Genomic DNA, 20,014 nt, shown 5'->3' with positions numbered 1-20,014 from the left:
TCTATATATCATTTTATATGTGATAAGGCTACTTAATCCCTAAATTAAATTCAAAAGAAATACATTAAAAAGATTATATTTACAATATTATACAAGAACGACTCTTATGTGTAAGTTTTAATAGCCATATTTATCGTTTAAACTGGTTTTTCCGTCTCCAGTTTGATTTTGTGGTGGAACCCAAGTGGAGTAATTCTCGTTGTACACGTCCTTGTCATAAATTTCTTTTACCGTTTTCGTAACTTTGGATTTTTTTGCGGACGATTGATCGCTCGAAGAAACGCCAGTGCCATCCTCAGATACAGATCTTTTTCCAACGCTTACGCTCTCTATACAACGGAAATTGTCCTCTACTTCTCTGACACTTATTTGTGCCTGAATTCCTGTCTCTTCTTGATACGAATCTAAATTATTCGAAATCTCTTCGATATTAGTTTTTGAATCATCTCCTTCATTATTTTCCCTTAATTCTTCATTTAAAGCATTATAATCGTTTTGCTCGGATAGTGAATTGGAATGAATATTAGGATCCATGATCGTCGTTTCCTATAAAGTTTCAAGCATTGTTACGTAAAATTACAATTTATATATACTTACAAAGTAAACGATAAAAGATCAATTAATTCTCGTCACGTACATCATTTGAGATTTCATGACGATTCTTTCTTTGGTCCACGTTTGAATCTTTATCAAAGATTTCAGTTGATCTTTGTACTTCGTTTAAAGGTACTATGTGGATATTTAAAGGAGGCAAATTAGTAGGTCGCAGAGGATTTAATAATTTTATCAGTCTAGCCTCCTCTTGGCGTAAATCTTGTAATTCAACTTTCATTTTACGTTTATCAGCTTTGCTCAAAATAGTTGCATTTAAAGAAGACATAAAAGCATCTAACGCATCTTCATCCGCATCTTCTACGTTTTTCGAAGATTCATTCTCAAACTTTTGTGACCTTCTCATGCATTCGACCAAATCGGTAATCTTTTTTACGACTGTGCTATGCTTTTCTATCTGTAAATATATAATTTCACGAATTACAAACGATTAAAAGATGTAAAGCTGATGTAAAATAAAATATGTTTATCTAATACCAATGAATCGTACGTGTCTTCTTGCGGCTCTAATTTTCCTGCTAATCTCATTCTTTGTTTGCGTTTCTTTTCTATAGAACCAGTCCTATCAAGGAAATTGTCTTCGTCCGAACTATAATAATCATCTTCTTCCCAATTTTTTACTTTCCTTTTTCTACCTTCTATAATATTTACGTAGACATTATAACACATCATTGTTTTATATGATCATTTTTTAACGTCTAGACACACGAAATGAAAATTTTTGCTAACGTACCATGAGTCGCTTGTCTGAGTAATCCATATCTATCCAAAATTTTACATGCCTCTAACGCGCATTGAACGACGCATTCTTTCTTCTTTCCCTTTACAAGAGCTTCCGCTCTCACCGTATGTCCAGCGATACTCTCGATAGGCAAACTGATAGAAAGGTGTTTAATATATTAAAATACGATCCTTGTCGTATATTAGATTTATAAAAAATATTATAGAACATATTTACTCGACCCAACATAGAAATTGCGCAAATCCTTTTTCTTCCGTATGATATTGCAAATCGTACCCTTCGCGTTCAAACCAACCTCTCAAGGTTTTCTTAGGGTCGTTAAGATATAGTTCTTCATTGTTCGTAGCAGCATACGGATTTTCCGTTAAATCTGTTTCTTCATCCGCGTCTTCGCCCATACCCCAATCGATTCCTTCATTCTCTTCTTCTTCTCTTTTTAATTTTTCTTCTTCCATCATCTTCGAACGCTGCGCTGCCTTCATCTTCTCTCGTTCCTGTATCTCCAACATTCTTTTTTCCTAAAACGACGTAACAATGATTATCCGATCGAAAAGTAATAAAAATATTTTCAAGTTATTAATTTACAACAATTTAATACCCTTAATTCTGTGAAAGATAATTCAGATTCTTCCTCTTTACTCTCGTGAAGAGCTTGTAATATATATTTCCTTGCGCTACAACCAAATTTGATAATGTGACTATCGTATAATCTGACATAAGCATTAGGAGGTACACGATTTCCGTTCCAGTAAGTGCCATGAGTGCTTCCTAAATCATATATATAAAGTCCTTTAGAATTGTTTTCATCTTCGATACCTCTGTATTGGATGACTGCATGAAACCTTGAAATAGTCGGATGTGCAAGGGAAATATCGCAATTAGGTAACCTCCCAACGACGTGATAACTTTTATCAGTTAAATCTATAGTTTGAACAATAACGCCAGATTTCAATACTTCCAGTTTATATTCGTTATCTGGTTTTGTACCCCAACAAGGTTCTTGATACTTTAAAGCTATTGTTTTATGAATTTTCGATGAACCAGTAGTAGTATGTTTTTCGTTTGAAGATTTTGTATGCTTTGCGTTTGACATAACCTTTTCCGCAGGAGCACTCGGTTCTTTATCGTTTTGTTCGATCTCTTGTTGAACTTTTGTTGAACTAGCTGAGCCAGATATCAATGAAATCTTCTTACGTTTTCCACGCTTTGGACCAATTATAATGGTTGGCTTTTTAAACTCTACTTGCACAGCAAGATCATCAAATTTTTTATTTACTTTCTGAGAGTCCATCTCTATTTCTGTTTCAATATTCTCGGATTCAGTTTTAGAATTATTAGCTTTTTCATTATCCTTCTTTATATCACAATTTATCTTTGACGAAACGATTGTTTCTCTTTCATCTGTATGCTTGATCGCGCGTTCTTTATTTGACACTTCTAGGCCAATTTTGTCTTTGAAATTATTTTTATTATCGTTTTCACAATCGTCTAAATAATTTTTGGGCGAACCGTTATCCTTGTCCTCCATAATTCTGTCGTTATTTCTTTTCACTTATAAAAAGACTTTTATCGGTAATCTTTTTTATTCAAATATAACTAAATTACGAAAATACGTAGTTCACTTTAGTAGTAATTATTTTATTATAATTAATATTTTTACTGTATGTACCATAGGCACTACTACATGTACTACTGCGCTATCACATTCATGCGTTAATATAAAATATATCAGTTGTATTTTTAAATAAATGTAGAATTTAGTTTTAGTACGATCGCATCAGTATGCTCTAGCGATTTTACAAATATCTTTAATGCCCCTTCGGTGTATTCCTTGGAGTGCTTGCTTTTTTCTTTTTTTTATGCTTTTACTTTACCGTTCCTCCGATTACTGCGCCATCTGTACTCAATGATACGAAACTAAGAATGCATCGTTCGATATGTATTGTGACCAGCCGGGAAGCTAACACAAGCATTGTTAGACTAGTAAGCAACGAGCCAATCGTAACAGTTTTCTCGCTATTATGTTTATTTGTAAATAATCAAAGGTCTAAAGGTGATTCTCTCGTTTAAAGGTTGAATTAGAAGAAAAAACTTGGAAGAGAAGTTCAAAGAGTTTCTCTCAATCGTTTATCATTTTATTCTTTTTCATTCTATTTTTATAACCTTAGAAGTGGATACAAGTATTTCGTATATAATAATTTCATATAATTCTATTGATATATGATATTGGATATATAATTGAAAAAAGTATCTACGTACATATCTTTAGTTATTACCATTCATATTTGTCAGCGATATTCGTTTGCGATTTGAATTTATTACCATGGAATTTCTGCAAAGTATTGGAGTTGGCGTGAGATCTGTAGATGATCCTTTTTTTGATGAAACTTATAAATATTGCAAGATTTTTCAAAGGAAAGGAGTCATAGCTGAAGACGAAGAAGATTTATGCCATGAAATGTAATATATATATATATGCGCGCGTGCGTGTGTGTGTAATATGCATAAAATATGTATATAAAAACAAGGCTGTTTAGTAAAACATCTCATTGATTAATATTAATTGTTTTTATTTATTTCAGTATTGCAGAATTTCCTTGTCCGATTTCACAATGTACAGCGTTATTTAAAACTTTAATAGATTTTGAAATGCATTATAATTCCTGTCATCGATATATTTGCTTGGAGTGTAAAAGGACAAAACCTAATCCTAGATTGTTAGAAATTCATGTCCAGGAAACGCACGATACGTTTTTCAAGCTTTTATCAGAAAAACAACCAATGGTATTTGTATCTTTTGTATCGCATGCATACTTACTTTAACAGAGCGGTTAATATTAAATTTATCTTTTAGTATCAATGCTACGTTTCTCGGTGTAACGTAAAGTTCCATAATCCGAACGAAAGACGGGACCACTGCATCGATGTACATAAATATCCAAAAAATTGTCGCTTCGACGATACGTCGTATCGCAAAGGAAAAGGAAACAACAGTAATAAAATGGATATCGATGTCATAGATCGGAAAGAAGAAAGAAAAGAGAAAATTCGATTAAATAAGAATCAAAAAATTAGAACATTTGATAGAACATCCAAAATGAGTAACATAGAAAAGTCTAGCGCAACTTGTCCCACGATTTCTACTAATATCAATGAAAATGCATCTTTAATGTTTGTGCCCAGACAAGTGGAAAAATCTTATGCGAAGATGCTTAGCAGAAACCAAAGTAGAAAACGAGACGTACTTGAAGCAGAATGTATGTCGGATATAGCACAATCTCTACCCGATTAAGAGTTACGTTTTCTATGCGTAAGGTAATGCAAATGTTTTTCATGGTTTATATTCCGAAACAGATCTAATAATCTCCTTTGTGTCAATTATGTAAAAGATATTGAGGCGAGATTATAATGTAACAAGATAGACGCGAAGTAATGTTTTTAAAAATATTTTATTATAAATATATATTAAATATGTATAATAAAACAATATATGTGTGCATATATATATGTACGTATATGTATATGCGCGTATATATATATACACACGCATTATACATACACACACACACACACATATATAGATGTACACAGTGTAATTTAAAGTAGAACAGCTACATAATACAATAATTATTCCACTTTCATTTTATTTACATGTCAGTTACACAGAATTGTGTAAAGAGAATTATTGTAAAGCTTGAAAAATAATTAAAAATAAGTAGAGGTTAGTAATAAAATTTAAAACTTTGCACTACTTAAAAAACAAGTCGAAAATTTGAATCTCATCGAATCTAATTTTTTGGTTTCACATTGTTCATTGTCTTTCGCTTAGCTCGGAAGAAGTAATCTCGTCGAGTAACGTTTTGCGAATATATCGAACGCACACACATAAGTATACATATATATGTATGTATAATACTTAGTAACACATAAGTATACATAAATATATGTATATATGTATGTATTTGCATATATACAGAATGATGTGTGTATAACATGTATATATACAGAAAACGATCGATTATTCCCTTAATAAGTTGGAAATAGAGAGACAATAGAACATAAAAAAACGATACTATTTTGAAATCAAAATTCGATGAAACGTAAGAAATTCTACGTCGAGTATATCATACACTTGAGCTTAGCAGTTTCATTTTTGAGCGCTGCCAATTCGTATTTCAATTTGATATTTTCCTGCTCGAGGAAAGCTGCTCTTATTGCAATTTCATCTTCTTTCGCTCTCCTAGCGTCTCTCGATCGTTTAGCCGCTTCATTATTTTTTTTTCTTCTCTCCCAATAAGCAGCGTCCTTCTCATCCACGGTACTCGTCGGCAATACCGTTGTATTTTTGTTAGATCTGCGCATTTTAAGATTCGTCGTTTCGTTCTGACGTCTAACGTTCTCGAGCATGCGACTTCGAAATTCGGAGTACGTTTCGTTGGAATTTTGATTATAAATCATATCCGGCGTACTCACCGTGAGAGTCAGAGGATAAGCTTTAAAGGGTCTAGGTATTTTTCTCGGAGCGTCCGCCGACAATACGTTAGTCGATATCGTCGGCGTCGTCGTAGTGGGCGATTGTATTTTCGCGCATATTTTTTCTTTCGTTCCGTCGGAATTTACCGTGAGCAAGGTAGGTAATATCGATGGTACTGTCGGAACGTTGATCGGTAAAAGAGAATATCCTTCGACGTTATTGGTCACCGTCGACGCGCTCTCGGCATCCTCTTCGAACTTGATTTTCTTCGGTGAATCCGATTCCGACGGTGGGGTGACCATGAAACTGCGACCCTCGAAGGGACTTTTGCTATCCGTTCTGCTATGAGATTTAACGTTCGCAGATAGTTTCGCGTCGGTAGATGATTCGAGCATCTTTTGTTTTCCTTCGCGAACGTCATTTTCACTGGACGAGGGTAAAATAAGGATTTTTTTACACGACAAATCTAAAACCGGTTCTTTCTCCTCCAATGGCGACTCTTCCTTTAAACACTTTCGTAGCGACAGACAGGATCGAAAATCGAGCGGCTGATGTATCGGGGACGAGTCTTTTTTTCCTTCGAAAGAAGACAAGTAGTTTCGAAAATCTAAAGGTTTCGTTTCGTTCGCCGAATCTTCCATCTTGATCTCCATCTCTTGGCTTTTTTTCGTCTATCGTCTTTCTGGTAAAAAATCGAATTTTTCAATCAACACGTAATTTGTGAAATCGATAGAAATGAATCACGATTATACCTACGATATTATTTAAGATTAAATCGAAGGTGACTTTTACAAGTGTTACGTCTATTGGCAATAATACGCACGATTAGACCGAAAATATTTGTCTGTTACATCATTTATGTATCGTTATTATGTAGTCGCACCGACTAAGCTAATTATAATGTAAACGATGAGAATGTTTTTACATCGGATTATAATTAATAATTATACCTTTACGTGGAGGAGAAACAGAGATAAGAAGGAGACCGCTTCTTGACCAATGATTAATCCGAGGTCACACCGAAAGTACTGTTATGAAAACACTAATGATACTTTCTAAAGCGATGATAGTCACTAAGGCGAAATAGAATGACTTTGAACGTTGAGAAATCAGTCTGACGAAGAGTTCCACGGCGCTTACGGTCTTCGCTCGAAGAATTGCCAAGATCGTTTAAAATGAGAGGGGATGTTCGTTCGCTTATATACTCGACAACCCTTGTGCGTTTCAGGGGTAGGAGGTTTTCTTAGGAAATGGGGAGGGGGGAGGCATAATTTCTCCGGGAAAGCCTTAAGGAGAAGTAGATGGATGTTGTCAAATCTCTTCTAAACGTTTTGTTTACAAACAAGCTATTCATAGGTTGAAATAAAGACTCTTTGTTCGTGTTTCGTATGTTATTAAGCGATCTATCCTCTCGATCTTAAATGAAACTGTTATTTACGTAATATTATGTAGCTTGTTAATCACTATTTAATAAAAGTAAGGTATGTATCTTCGTTGACTCGAAAAAAATACGTTCAAAGTGCCTCAAAATGTACCTAAAAATGAAAATTGCGTGCGCGTGTCTCGCATACCTATGTAAGTAAAAATAACGAAAGAAAGTATTTTACGAAAGAGTATTGTAATAAAACGTCTCAAGGGGCCAATATCCGTAGGTCCAATTCTGCGAGACGTACCGCAAGATTTGTCAAAAGTTTCACTGACCGATAGAGATCCATTGTCAGGTACCTTCTTAAACTTCACGCAATAGCGAGGAGTTAACGAAAATGTAAAATTGACAGTCGAAGATTTTCCTAGTCGCAGTAGGACGTCACGTCGTTCCAGGTCGAGGAGCTCGTTAAGTAACGCACGTTCAACCCTTTCGTTCTTAAGACACTCTTTCCTTGTACCTCGATCTTCATTTTTTCTACATCCCATAAGAGACGTTGTTTCTTTACCCGTTGCTACGTGATTTATGACCGATATAATGGACATTTTGTATCGTACTTGTGGCCGTTTAGGACTACGGGCGGCTACTCGTGAATTTGCCTAAAGAGCTTTAGGAATTAAAAGACACTTTTCTTGCGGATCGAAATCTTCCTTCTTCGAGTAATTGTCGAGCCAAAATAATCTCTCTTTTCTTCTTCTAGATCTCTGTGGACCTAGATGTCTTTTCTTTCTTCCTAACTCTTTCCTGTACTCACGCGGTCATTCTTATTCGTTCGATCGAAGAAAGAGATCGCGGAAAGTTATTTTCTCCAAAATGACAACGCCTAATTTATTCTTCGTCTCGAAAAATTCTCCTCGAAAAAAAAAAAGGAGAAGACTTTTCCATGCTTGTGTCTATACAAATTTCTCCTACTTTTTTCTCTCGTATTTCAACTCGTTGAAACGTAAATGTGAACGCAATAGAGAGAGAGAGACAAAGCTCTTCGATTCGCATTTTCGGTGACAAAAGCCTACGTGATTTTTTAATAGCTTTTCTTCGAAACTTTCTTTCCACGTGTCGTTCGTTATCTACAATCCGTTATTGCTTCTTAGCTCATTTTCGAAGATAATTTTCCCTATCGCGATTCGACGATTTTATGCCGTAAATGCGTTCCTCACGATCTCGTTATTCGGGATAATCGACGTTGGAAAAAAAATATGTCACAATTAGAATTTCGATTACTCATCGATTGTGCTTTTTTTCATAAAAATTTAAAAAAAAGAAAAATGATTCGAACTATGGTCAAAACTTGTACGTACGAATAGTATGTACCTACCTACGTAATAATATATCGAGATAATCGTTTGGCCATATTGTGTTAATAATGTGGAAAAAAATTACATGAATTTCTCTAATGATAGAAAAAGGGTGATAAAAACATAATAGAAAAGGCAAAATATAGGGCATAAAATTTTTAAGTGATTTTCGTAACAACGATTTTGTCATGGACAAATCTTCCTTCCTTGATTGTTAATCGTTCGGTACGTATTGTTGCATAGGAATTTTAAAAAGAAATGCCGATAATAAACTTATGCAATGAAGCCTGTGACGTTCTTCGAAAATGTCGAATGTTTGGGTATTAAGCAAGAGTAGCTATTCCGTAGAAACGAGGTGCCGATAACAGGTAAAGGACGTAAAAATATTTTTTTATAACGTGCTATAAGCTTCCTACGTGATCTTAATAAGTGTAGTCAATGTCTAAACGCGTCGATAGTAGCTATTCGTTCTACGTTATTTATTTTCTTTCAACGAATCACCTTGCGGTCCGTAATTTATTAAATATAGATATAACGTGTTTGTTATTCGTTACGTTCATTGACGCAGAGATGCATCTCGAGCTCGGACGATTTGATGGATTAATCGAAAGGAAGGAAAAAGAAGAGAAAAGAAAAAAAGGAACATTAAGGAAAGGAAGAGGAAAAATCCAGTAACCTACAACACATTGAGGAAAATCGACGGGGCACCTCGGTAATTACTTTACGATTTATCTTCGGACCACCGGCCGTAAGTTTTGCCAACAGACTTTTCGAGATTTGCATACTTCCGGTCTTAGCATAGCATCTTTCCTTTCCTCTATTTAGGGCACTGCTAGGTGACACGCCCTTCTCAAAAATACGCGATTTCTTTCTGAGAATGTATTATTTCCTACGCCCCGGAGAATACTTCCTTTCTTCGCGTATTTCTTCGCTCGATCGTTTATATGTATGCGAAATGTCTGCCGATCGGTCATCCACGATCGCAAAAGATGGATCTCGAAAAATCCATGAGAAGGACCACAAAGATCCTTCGAAATCATGGTTCTGACGACAAAAACTTTCGAGAGCAAATCTCGCGGTGTCCCGTTACTAAGCCGTACGGTAAAGAGTTGACACAACCCCGAACGAAAAGCATTTAGAAGATTAAAGAAGGTAGTTTTGAATTTCACTTTTTCTCGATCTTTTAAACAAAGAACAAGAAACGACATAAGTATGCGGATCAAGCGGACATTAGTTGAAAAACACAAAACAAACGTAAAAAAAAAGCTAGATTATGGCTTATCGGATCGACTTTGATTTCGAGAACGGTTGTCGATATCATTCATTATGACTTTATCCGACCGACCAACACTTTTCACTACTTTCCGTGATTGCTCAGTTTTTTCGAAAAAACGTGAAGGATTTAAAAAAAAAAAAGAAAAGTGAGCAAGCAAGGTTTACTTCGTTATCCGTTTCCAATATCGAGGCGAATAAAACAATAGACTCTTATCGTTTCCTTCGACAATTACGCATAATTATTTACGTTACATTTACTCATTTAGCGACATAAATTTATAGGAATCTTCGAACGAGCTTAGCTCGAGATGAGGTCGTTCGAATAATTCAACGATATGCCGCGCCGTTAGGACAAGCTCGTGCCTCGATAATTTCATAATTATCGCTGTTGTCGCATTCAAGTACGTAAATTAATTTTCTTTTTTCGACGAATGTCATTTTCCTCGTATTTAAAATAACATTTTCGTCGGATTATCCGCGGTGACGTCAGCTTTACCGTCGATTCCGAAAAATTGGAGGAAATACACGGATGTCGGCGCGTGTAGGCCTCGTGGCGATCTCGGTGTCATCGTCGTCCCTTCTTAAGAGATGATCGTGGGCGTGCTCGATATCGGGTTCTCATCTTCGGACGAGTAAGTATCTGTATCTTTCCTTCGAGACTCGGAGGCACAAAACTTTTAGCAAAAAGCACGTATAGAAGCAATTCCGGTAAGATTTCTAATTAATTTTTTTTATTCTCGTAATCGCCGGTTCAGTCACATCTCGTTTTGCCTAAAAATATAAAATAGTTTTGCGAGCAAGCACAGTACAATGTGTGTGTGTGTGTGTCAATAATCAGATTCATATTCGTTCGATATCGAGAACAAGTTATTTCGTAGACTGGTTGAGAACCAATTTTTCGAAATATCTAGATGTTGGTCAGGATGTCATATGGTCAATAGGCAGGCAGTGACCGGCGTGGGTGAACGTGGAAAGTGCAGATGCGTAAAAGTCCGCGTGCAACCCTTCCGTAATAACGTCGAAAGACGAGGGCTGTACCAGAACCCTTTCTCCATTGTGGCATCTCGACGTCAGAATGCATTGTACGTGGGTCCACGTCTGTGTAAAGGACTAACCGTTTACCGTTAGATGGAAATACAGGAGAATACGGTATTCGAAATGTGTGTCAAAGGGTCGCAATTTACGGACGCATCAGGATTCAAAAGCACGGCTACGCCAAATTTATATTTCTGGCAGAGATCGAATAGCAAGATAACTGTACTTTACTTTCGTCACACACTTTGAACTCTTCCACAGATTTTATACATACGTGTGTGTATATGTACATATATATCCATTTTATTATATTTACAATGTTTTACTTCGATTATCGCGCGTACGTTAATTTTTTTTTACATGCGGAAGATCATATTTTCCACGGACGCATTTTATTTTAACACCGGGCGTATCTTGCAATCTTCCCGCTCGACACAATACCACATTGTGTTCTTGCAAATTGTGACCTATTCCTAAAGTCAAAACGGTCAAGAAGAGAAAATTGTCATGAATACTGGCTCAAACGCTCGATAAAAGAATACGGTTACTCTTACCAGGTACGTAGGCAGTCATTTCTTTTCCGGTGGATAGCTTAACGATAACGCACTTCCGATTAGCAGAATTTGGCTTCTTTGGTTTTTTAATAACTGTTCTCAGAATGATGCCCTTCGCAAAAGGTTTTCCACTCAGAGGATTCTTGGATTTTTTTACCTTCTTATCTTTCAATCCTCTTTTATGTAACTGCTGCAACGAACTTTTCCATCTGATCTGTTCGAAAGCTGAAAAACATTAACAAAGGAAACGACGAAGGTAGATTAAGGAGATATCGGCGACTATCATTATTATATATCACTCGATCGTACATAGGCTAAATCTATGTTGTTGTTGCGTGTCGCAAGAAACATTCGTAAGATTCCAAGATCCCTCTACGACGGACTTTACACTCTCGTTACGCGACCCGATCTCTCTCTCTTTCCCTCTCTTAATAGCTTGCTAGATAAGATCGAGAAAACTTTTGTCGAATCGAAAGAAGAAAAAAATTATGACGACACAGACGCAACCCAAACGGAAGGAAAGAAAAGGCCATTTATGGGTACCTGTATGGCCTAGTCACGGGGCTATTGTCAACAAGAGCAACGAAAAATGAAAACGAGAGAACTAGTGGGCGGGGTAACGGTACCGGCCGAAACCGAAAACTCTTTCGCAAATAATCTTACGGGGCTAGAAGAAGAGGGTTCTTTGGCGTGCCATCGAAATATCAAATATGACGGACGTTTGACATCTGCAAGCCGCTTGCAGCAAAAGCAGTCCTTTTTCGGCCAAGCGTGCATAAGCTTATTAAGTAACATTGTTGCAAACGCTACGTCTATGTTCACCTTTTACGAGACGTCCGTTTCTTTTTCGACAAAACGGTCCCTTGCAAGCTTCTCGAAGTAATCTCGAAAACTACAACTGCGTCAGGAAAATTCACACTTGCTTGATGATGCCAATTAAGTAGGAAGGTTTTAATGTGAAGTATAAAGTAGAAAATCTAACCCTGCTTGATATAATTTTCTTTAAATTGCCAACGCAAGTTACAACGAAATCGGAACGACATCGATTTCCACGCTTGAAGGGGATCGTTCGAGTAAAATATCGCAAATGACATGACAATTTTGGTATTGTCGTCGTTTCTTTTGTGTTAGACTGTACCATTGTTGTTCATTTGAAGATCTGGCTGACCAGCGTCCGAATCGTCAATACGACAGATGTCCAAAGATTGGCACTGCTAATCCGACCTAACTCGGACTCGACTAAGCCAAGAGACCAGCAGAACCTATTATGCACGGAAGGCAACCCCTTTTTTTCCAAGATCAATGCGTAAGATTACATAGCGAAGATTTTCAAGTTACGCCTTTGTCGTCTTCCTTTGCCGTAATTCTTTTCCTTTTGCAAAATTTCAAATAAGACCATTTGCTTCGAAAGTTGTTCTTCCTCCGGACCACTATATCGTATCTGTCATGGAACTGCGTTTATCCGCTGGATCGTCGTCCTAAATTTGAATGAGTCGTAAATTGAAATCGTCGTTAGAAGATAGCTTAATATTTGGTTAGTTGGGAAAAAAATCTAACAACGAGATCGATCTTACAAAGATCAGACTTTAACGAGCTTGAGAAAATCGCTGATTCGCGACGCAGCCGGAGATGAATGAAATTCGAATGTTGAATGATTCCTTCGATTCTTGGAGATTTTTCAAGGAAAACGTGAAAAGGAAGGGTGTTACCCTTAGCCATACCCATGACGGAACTCTAACAACTGGTCAACCGCAAATGAACACGTCACCCCCCTTTCGAATCCCACCGATCGCCCATAATAGCCTCCCTCTTTCGAATCCTTTCTTACGGTGTGCCCTTTTTGCATTTCGAGATCTTCATCCCGTACGGATGAAAGAGGTAAAAGCTGCGTGCTCTTTTGCGGACCACGCGCATTTCACCGAAAGAATACGGTGCTCTTTTCTACGATGGGAAACTTCTTCTTCTCTCCTTAGGTCGACCACCTATCCCTTTATCTCCCTCCCCTCCTCTCTCTCTCTCTCTCTCAGTCTACTGCAGCGAGCACATGGAAAAAGATACGTATCTGGTAAAAAGACCACAAGACCTAGAAATATTACCGACCGATCTTAAGAACACCCGTTCTTGTTATATCTCGACGAACTTTGGCACGATTCTTACGCAAACTCAACCTGGATTCATTCAATTCTAGAAATTGTATTCATCGTCGTTCAAGCTCGTATATATTACACGTGCTGGAATTTTTGTTATAACGTAATGTTTATTACAAAGAAGAGATATTTTACCTTGTAACATATTGCCCAAAGATGCTCTCATATTATTTACTAAACCGCCTGTAAAAACTAAGTACATAAATCATTATTCGCAAATAGTTCTACTAATAAATTTATGGTATCTAATCGAAGATATTTGTAGATTTACCTTGAATACCGGTATTGCCGTAATGTCCTGCTACATGGAATTTGTTGACTGTCAAACAAACAAAAAGAGACAAGATCGTTCGTTATTATTCGACAAATGTATCACTTATATTCTATTCTCTATATCGGATAATAAATCTCTGAGACAAATCAAGCAGTTAACCGTTGAAACTTTTTACACCGTGGACACAAGGACGTTTTATTTTACGAACAACTAAAGTCGACGCAATGGCATAATTGACATTTTAGTTCGATCAATATTCGTGTAACTACGAAAATATTTGACTTGGTCTTTTATATGTTATTACGGATAAGTGATGAAAGGAATTTTTTAAGAGGTTAGATCAGACTTATTTTGCAGGTTAGAAAGTAAAGTAAGAAATTGCAGACGTAATACGACCATACCTTCGGTGGAATTTCCTATAAAAGACCTTGCTACGTTCAGTACTCTTCTCGTCAAAACGTTCATGATCGATTTAATTAACGAATATTTCAAAACAATTATCTATGTAGCAAAAACACCGAACCAAATGCCACAGTGGACGCCTACTAGCCAATAAATCAACTAATTACGACCCGTTGGATAAAGTAGAAATCCAATTTATCTTCGGTTAATTTCACGTTTTTAGTTTGAATTCTTTCTACGATTTACTTGACGACGTTAAGACGTATATAAAGAGAAAAGGGGGAAGAGTTATTAATCCAAATAACTTTTGCAATCGAAATTGAATAATCGAGCGCGTGAATTCGTACGATCGATATTCGTACGAACGTTGCCTACGGTAGGCGCACCTTTGAAATCGATTGGAACGTAACGGGCACCGCGCGGTGTATACGAGCGATCGAAGAGAAGCAACGTTACGATTACCGCGAACGGTGATAGCGATGCTTCATCTCCTGGTAGATATCACGAAACGCAAAGAAGAAAGTCCGTTCGTAGATACCGAACATAGGAAGAAGGAATAAAATACGATCGATAGAAATAACGCATTTATTCGAGAGACGCAACCATCGGTATAAAAAATATTATATAATCATTTATAATTACTAAGTATCGTCTAGAAAAGAAGTTGGAGACTTGGGTCGTATCAACGCAGCTGAAACGTCGATTAAGAGCAATGCCGAGCTTTCTCATAACCCGTGGTAACCGAAACCGTGACCACCACCGAAGCCATGTCCAAGAGCGATAGCGGAATGATCGAGATACGAGGTTGGATAAGTCGGGGCGCTATATCCGTGAGACAACGGAATCGGTGGATCGTTGTATCCGTGAGAGACGAGAGGAGCCGTCCCGTAACCGCCGTGGCCCAGAGAGTAACTCGCCGAATTTCCCACGTATCCGCCATGGCCGAACCCTAAAGGGAAAAAGAAACCTTTGGAAACACATATACGTTCGTTGCGTTCGTTACGGAAGGGATCGACGTCTTTCCGATTTACTCTCTAAATAGATCAGGATTCGAACGATCGGATAGGAAAGTCGTCGGATACGTTCGCTTTCTCCAGACCTACGATACGATCTTTTTCGATAACCTTTGAACGAAATCATTTTTCTCTACCTCCGAGTCCACCAATTCCTCCTCCGTAACCATAGCCCAGACCTAGGATACCCCTTTTCTCGTGTTTCTTAACAAGGAGCGCTTCCTCGCTGAAAATCGGTGAAACCAGAGCGAGGAGGGTGAAGAGTAGCTGTAACGGGAAAAAAGAAAATTAAATTGTACGATCATTTTGACACGGTATATTCGATACGTTGCACGATCGTGACGATTAACATATTTTTTCTTTTTTCGATGTTAGAATCGTGCGCTACTCACTATGACGTTCATGTCGACAACGCGAGAGAATGGACGGATCGCCGCTGTGAAACTGATTCGGTCACCACGAGACACACCCCTTTTATACCGGTGGAGTCTTTAGCCACGAGATTGCAATCTACGAAGGTGTACACACGCTTACGCGCACGCAAGTAGCACGTTTCAAAAGCGTGTACGTACAGGGGAAATGGTTCACGGAGGACGGACCAGCGAGTATGGTGTTACATACGGTGCGTGTCTCCATGGCGATGCCTTTCTAAAGTAATTTTTCTCCCTCGTTCCTCACGAAAATTCTTTCTTGCGAGATGCGTGTGTCACAACGATTCGTCGTTGGATTCTATACGGATTCTACCAGAATTTTCGGAGGGATAAAAAGGCAGGACGACAGAATGGAGATCGGACATCGATCAAAGTAGAAACATCGAATCGATCCCTCCTCGTGTTCGTACAAATGCGAGAATCTTTATCGAGTCAAAAGCGTCCTCGAATTCGTCGGGTTTTTCTTCGATTAATTTCCACCTTTTCATCCTTTTTCCTTTTCTCCTTGACGAGATATTTCCTACTTCTTTTTTTCACGATTCGTAACAACGAATCCGTTCCGAAGAAAATTGGATCATCAGATATCGTTACAGCATACTATCGATATCGCGTAACTAGGTCGGCCAAAAGGAGGAAGAGTCGCACGTTGCTCGAGTTCGACTCCTTTGACTCGCCGTTCGACTCGACAAGAAGAGGAAGAGGAAAAAGAAGAAGAGGAGGAAGAAGAGGACGATCGACGTTCTCGCTTGCGCGCTCGATCCCGATAAAAAATCCCGGAGGATCTTTCTTTTCCGCGCATCTCCAATTTCATTCTTCCTTCTTGTTCCGCAAGAAAAGGAGAAGAAAAGGAGAAACTTTCACCGTTATATACCAGGCACTAGGACTAGCAACGGTTGTCGGCTTTTGGTTTTCGGTTGCAACGTTACGTAAAAAGGTACGCGAGTATCGAGACTTTTTCGCGCGGTCAGTGCGTTCTTTCGATTCGCACTTCCTCTTGTTTATCCCGACTGGAGAAACAATAATTCTTGGCCAGTACAAATTTCAATGCAGTCGCATTTTGAATTCGTTGCTCGGTTATGGTCGTCGACAAGAACGAACGAGAAACTTTTTGACTTTGCGGGTTATCGAAACAATTTTTTCATTCGACTAGGAAACATCGAAAATCGACTAGTAAGCATTCGATTTAGGAGCCCGATTTAGGGACCCGTGACTCTCCAGGTGCAGCTGTCTTCGCGCGGTGAGACCTGCCTAAGCATCGCTCGATCGTACGAGCGACGTCAAATTTATTCTTTCCAATTCCAGCTGAACGTTGAAGCGATTACGTTCCACGTTGTTAATTATAATTCGATACATAAGCGATTTCGTAGAATTTTTTAATAATTTCTTAGAGGAACGCGATGAAGAGTTCTCCTTTCTCTGTTATTCTCATTGACCTTTATTCGTTTTTATATTTACTCTTATTTACGCTTCTCGGATCAAATACTGTATTCTCCGTTCTACTTATATTCGGCATCACATCTGCGTATTCGAGAATTCGAGTTAAGCGTCGGTAGGTTCTTTTTTCTACTATTGCTCTTTGTACGCGACATTCTGTTTCTTACGTATACCGGCGCAGGTAACGACAGACCTGACACAAGTTTATCTAGAAACAGAAAATGTAACAAATACGTTTCAATCGATCCATCTTCAAACGAGTACAATTCGGCGTATGACTCTCTCTTGTCTTTGACAGATGCACCGATACTTTTATCGCGATAGAAACGATTCTCTCGCCTACCAACTCGATCGTTAGGGTTATAAATTACAGGAGCGTATCACACCTGTGATAAAACAGGCACATAGGGGGAGCAGTGGTACCTTATCGCCCTTGTAGTTCGTATCTTGTCCATATTCGTCGCTAAAGTCGTATACGCTATGTCGAATGGTAGAACGCTTCGTTTGGTAAGCACGTGCTACCACCTACGCTTGACGCGATAAACTACAAAATGCAGGTTATGGTGAACTTTTGAAAAACTGTACTTTAGAAAAACATTTCGTTGATACGTGAAATCTGACGTATGAGATATCGTTTAGTCTTTATTACGTCCTAGCGCAACAGCTATAAAACTCATCGGTTATAGTCAACGACCGTTTGTTATAGAAATACTTTTATCCGTAGAATCGTATAGTATCGAAGGATATAATAGATTTCTCATTTTTCTAGATCGTCGAGGTGTAGACTCTCACGTCCTTTATATTTTACTTTTATCGTCGTTTGACGATAACATGAAGATTGCACAAATTTTGTTTCATCGTCGTGCATTCTTTCTATTTTCACGGAATATAACCGCATTCTTTTCTATCTTTAATGCCAATCCGTCGTCGATGTTAAGACACGAAATTCGTGGAATATCTACGTTACATCGGAAAAGAAAAGAGGAGAAGTTTATGTATGGATCGATGAAAAAAAAGAAAAAGAAGATTTGGGTAAAATCGGCAAACGATTCGAACAACGAAGACGCAAAGGTGGATTCAGAATTATGGTGGCACTTGAAACTTAGTAAATCTAAAATGAACTCGGCGAAATCTGATCGTAACGGGTTATGCGATATAGATTGTAGCTCGGCAAAAAATATACAACGTATAAAGTTGATTCCAAAGGATCCTTCACTTGCTTACGACAAAGATAAAATCGTATTCAACGCCAAGAAAGGTATAATTAAATTAAAAAAATCTAAAGACGTTAAGGAAAAAGAGAGTACCCGTAATAAAGAACAAGGAGGAAATAAAAATAACGACGCTTTGGCTATTCCAAACGATTTAAAAACTCTGCAAGAGAAGAACGTGAAATTACTGGATATAGAAATAGATAATATACTTGGTTTCCCAATGTTTATCGATAAAAAGGAAGAGTCGACGGAGAGAGACAAATTAGAAATATTATCCATTTCCATGGAAGACGATCCGGAGACGCTTCATTATCCTTCCGTTACTAAAATTTTGTCTGCCACTATGTCTCCGCAAGCTCAAAACGCCTTGGCGTTTTGGAAAGTGAAAATGATAAGAGAAATGGGGGAAGAGAATTTCAACGAGTATCATAAAGGTAACTATTAATCAGGTAACGAATTTGCAGAGACTAAGATAATAACGATACTATAACGACTTTCCTTAATTTACAGAGCTGTTGAAAGACGGAAGTGAATTTCATTCTTGTATAGAAAATACATTATTGGGAAGAACGGTCGATATACCGAAACATATTCGCCAGGCTTATGACGGTTTGAACGGAATAATAAGTGAGTTAGAAGATGTCAAAGCGGTCGAGTCTTTGGTTTCTCATAAGGACTTATATTATAAGGGAAAAGTCGATTGTATAGCGTCATTCAGGTAATTTATTTATTGCTCGGGCAAACGTTGATTTTCTATTGGTAAAATGGTGGTTTTATTCGACTTCAATCATTTTTTATATTTTTACTTTTACGTCGACTAGTTTGCTTTAGAATTTATTTTCAAGGAAAGAAACTACGATCAATGTGAACTTTTTACGTAGGGGTAAATCATACGCAATCGATTGGAAAAAATCGGATAAAGACAAATTAAACATAAACTTTATGTACGACGCGCCGATCCAACTTGCCGCTTATATAGGCGCTATTAATTCCTCCAAAAGATATCCATTCGTGGTAATTCGTTATAACTTATCTATCGCAATTTCTTAAAAAGAACCAAATCTTTTATCTCTCAATAAAATTTTACACGTTTTATTAGGTCGATTGCGGTCTGATAGTTGTCGGTTATACGACTGGAAAACCTGCGGACACATTCATCGTGTCAGGCGAACAATTAAAAACATATTGGGAAAACTGGTTAGCGAAACTCAAACAATATTGGATTAACGTTAAAAACCAATGAAACCGTTCGCATTAGAATAAAAAATGGAAAACATAATTTTATAAAAAAAGAACTAGTTGAAGTTACTTTTTTCGAACCATCCTTCGCATTCATTCCGAAACGACGATTCGATGTGCTACGTAAGTTGAACGAAGGGACGACGAAAAAATGCGTTAACGACCGAACGAACGGACGAGAGAAAAAAATGACAGCGTAGGTGTACCGTGTGTTTAATACACACACGAGTATAAAAGTCGAACGTCGTCGGTAGTTCGACGTAGATGGTAATTATAACTTCTTGGCGGCATCGTAACTTTTCGGCTATGTAACATGGAATTACGTAACAACTCTCCGTTAGCCGTAGAAACATCGTTACGGGTACGACCCTTTGCCTGTCCCTCGAGTACCATAAACTAATGCCAAAGTTGTGTACTCGTAATTACATCTTTCATTGTGTTTTCTCC

At 37.7% G+C, this 20,014-nt stretch overlaps 6 protein-coding genes across 10 annotated transcripts; 2 read left to right on the top strand and 4 right to left on the bottom strand.

The window, feature by feature from the left end:
- Positions 1 to 60: 60 nt before the first annotated feature.
- On the bottom strand, positions 61 to 3,238 carry LOC127068106 (kanadaptin). The gene is made up of 6 exons (XM_051003838.1): positions 1,953 to 3,238; positions 1,571 to 1,872; positions 1,346 to 1,488; positions 1,090 to 1,250; positions 638 to 1,009; positions 61 to 546 (listed from the first exon to the last, which is right to left on the bottom strand). Exons 1-6 carry the CDS (start codon positions 2,880 to 2,882, stop codon positions 118 to 120), a joined length of 2,337 nt encoding a protein of 778 aa, XP_050859795.1. The 5' UTR covers positions 2,883 to 3,238; the 3' UTR covers positions 61 to 117.
- Positions 3,239 to 3,293: 55 nt separating this feature from the next.
- Positions 3,294 to 4,995, top strand: LOC127068128 (zinc finger protein 511). 3 transcript variants are annotated; one of them, XM_051003877.1, is made up of 3 exons: positions 3,294 to 3,814; positions 3,937 to 4,138; positions 4,209 to 4,995. In XM_051003877.1, exons 1-3 carry the CDS (start codon positions 3,678 to 3,680, stop codon positions 4,644 to 4,646), a joined length of 777 nt encoding a protein of 258 aa, XP_050859834.1. In that variant the 5' UTR covers positions 3,294 to 3,677; the 3' UTR covers positions 4,647 to 4,995. The 3 variants fall into 3 exon arrangements, with proteins under 3 accessions (XP_050859834.1, XP_050859836.1, XP_050859835.1); XM_051003879.1 differs by having other exon boundaries at positions 3,672 to 3,837; XM_051003878.1 differs by having other exon boundaries at positions 3,672 to 3,843.
- Positions 4,996 to 5,139: 144 nt separating this feature from the next.
- On the bottom strand, positions 5,140 to 10,401 carry LOC127068124 (thyrotroph embryonic factor). Of its 2 annotated transcripts, none has more exons than XM_051003869.1 (2): positions 6,779 to 10,401; positions 5,140 to 6,510 (listed from the first exon to the last, which is right to left on the bottom strand). In XM_051003869.1, the coding sequence occupies exon 2, from the start codon at positions 6,479 to 6,481 to the stop codon at positions 5,465 to 5,467; it is 1,017 nt and encodes a 338-aa protein (XP_050859826.1). In that variant the 5' UTR covers positions 6,482 to 6,510; positions 6,779 to 10,401; the 3' UTR covers positions 5,140 to 5,464. The 2 variants fall into 2 exon arrangements, with proteins under 2 accessions (XP_050859826.1, XP_050859827.1); XM_051003870.1 differs by having other exon boundaries at positions 5,563 to 5,708; positions 5,828 to 10,401.
- A 620-nt stretch (positions 10,402 to 11,021) lies between these two features.
- Positions 11,022 to 14,399, bottom strand: LOC127068134 (40S ribosomal protein S12, mitochondrial). Of its 2 annotated transcripts, XM_051003885.1 has the most exons (5): positions 14,236 to 14,399; positions 13,832 to 13,879; positions 13,696 to 13,752; positions 11,414 to 11,638; positions 11,022 to 11,332 (listed from the first exon to the last, which is right to left on the bottom strand). In XM_051003885.1, the coding sequence occupies exons 1-5, from the start codon at positions 14,297 to 14,299 to the stop codon at positions 11,205 to 11,207; spliced, it is 522 nt and encodes a 173-aa protein (XP_050859842.1). In that variant the 5' UTR covers positions 14,300 to 14,399; the 3' UTR covers positions 11,022 to 11,204. The 2 variants fall into 2 exon arrangements, with proteins under 2 accessions (XP_050859842.1, XP_050859843.1); XM_051003886.1 differs by lacking the exon at positions 13,696 to 13,752.
- A 426-nt stretch (positions 14,400 to 14,825) lies between these two features.
- On the bottom strand, positions 14,826 to 15,992 carry LOC127068139 (keratin-associated protein 19-2-like). The gene is made up of 3 exons (XM_051003892.1): positions 15,642 to 15,992; positions 15,387 to 15,516; positions 14,826 to 15,185 (listed from the first exon to the last, which is right to left on the bottom strand). The coding sequence occupies exons 1-3, from the start codon at positions 15,651 to 15,653 to the stop codon at positions 14,962 to 14,964; spliced, it is 366 nt and encodes a 121-aa protein (XP_050859849.1). The 5' UTR covers positions 15,654 to 15,992; the 3' UTR covers positions 14,826 to 14,961.
- A 1,148-nt stretch (positions 15,993 to 17,140) lies between these two features.
- Positions 17,141 to 19,623, top strand: LOC127068119 (mitochondrial genome maintenance exonuclease 1-like). The gene is made up of 5 exons (XM_051003862.1): positions 17,141 to 17,229; positions 17,884 to 18,762; positions 18,839 to 19,046; positions 19,210 to 19,342; positions 19,428 to 19,623. The coding sequence occupies exons 2-5, from the start codon at positions 17,946 to 17,948 to the stop codon at positions 19,569 to 19,571; spliced, it is 1,302 nt and encodes a 433-aa protein (XP_050859819.1). The 5' UTR covers positions 17,141 to 17,229; positions 17,884 to 17,945; the 3' UTR covers positions 19,572 to 19,623.
- Positions 19,624 to 20,014: the final 391 nt, after the last annotated feature.

The sequence above is a fragment of the Vespula vulgaris genome, chromosome 12 (assembly GCF_905475345.1).
Source record: "Vespula vulgaris chromosome 12, iyVesVulg1.1, whole genome shotgun sequence".
Lineage (NCBI taxonomy): Eukaryota > Metazoa > Arthropoda > Insecta > Hymenoptera > Vespidae > Vespula > Vespula vulgaris.
This window is presented reverse-complemented; position numbering and strand designations above follow the sequence as displayed.

What these genes read in the sequence shown, in the direction of transcription:
- LOC127068124 (XM_051003869.1), bottom strand. Translation starts at nt 6,481, where the DNA reads ATGGAGATCAAGATGGAAGATTCGGCGAACGAAACGAAACCTTTAGAT.
- LOC127068139 (XM_051003892.1), bottom strand. An exon ending in AGGAATTGGTGGACTCGGAG is followed by an intron (nt 15,186 to 15,386) that starts GTAGAGAAAAAT and finishes TTTTCCCTTTAG; the next exon opens with GGTTCGGCCATGGCGGATAC.
- LOC127068119 (XM_051003862.1), top strand. Translation starts at nt 17,946, where the DNA reads ATGAAGATTGCACAAATTTTGTTTCATCGTCGTGCATTCTTTCTATTT. An exon ending in GATTGTATAGCGTCATTCAG is followed by an intron (nt 19,047 to 19,209) that starts GTAATTTATTTA and finishes CTTTTTACGTAG; the next exon opens with GGGTAAATCATACGCAATCG. An exon ending in CCAAAAGATATCCATTCGTG is followed by an intron (nt 19,343 to 19,427) that starts GTAATTCGTTAT and finishes ACGTTTTATTAG; the next exon opens with GTCGATTGCGGTCTGATAGT.
- LOC127068128 (XM_051003877.1), top strand. Translation starts at nt 3,678, where the DNA reads ATGGAATTTCTGCAAAGTATTGGAGTTGGCGTGAGATCTGTAGATGAT. An exon ending in GAAGATTTATGCCATGAAAT is followed by an intron (nt 3,815 to 3,936) that starts GTAATATATATA and finishes TATTTATTTCAG; the next exon opens with TATTGCAGAATTTCCTTGTC. An exon ending in TATCAGAAAAACAACCAATG is followed by an intron (nt 4,139 to 4,208) that starts GTATTTGTATCT and finishes TTTATCTTTTAG; the next exon opens with TATCAATGCTACGTTTCTCG.
- LOC127068106 (XM_051003838.1), bottom strand. Translation starts at nt 2,882, where the DNA reads ATGGAGGACAAGGATAACGGTTCGCCCAAAAATTATTTAGACGATTGT. An exon ending in AAGACACGTACGATTCATTG is followed by an intron (nt 1,010 to 1,089) that starts GTATTAGATAAA and finishes ATATATTTACAG; the next exon opens with ATAGAAAAGCATAGCACAGT. An exon ending in GTCATGAAATCTCAAATGAT is followed by an intron (nt 547 to 637) that starts GTACGTGACGAG and finishes GAAACTTTATAG; the next exon opens with GAAACGACGATCATGGATCC.
- LOC127068134 (XM_051003885.1), bottom strand. Translation starts at nt 14,299, where the DNA reads ATGAACGTTTTGACGAGAAGAGTACTGAACGTAGCAAGGTCTTTTATA. An exon ending in CGGCAATACCGGTATTCAAG is followed by an intron (nt 13,753 to 13,831) that starts GTAAATCTACAA and finishes TTATGTACTTAG; the next exon opens with TTTTTACAGGCGGTTTAGTA. An exon ending in AATGACTGCCTACGTACCTG is followed by an intron (nt 11,333 to 11,413) that starts GTAAGAGTAACC and finishes TTTTGACTTTAG; the next exon opens with GAATAGGTCACAATTTGCAA.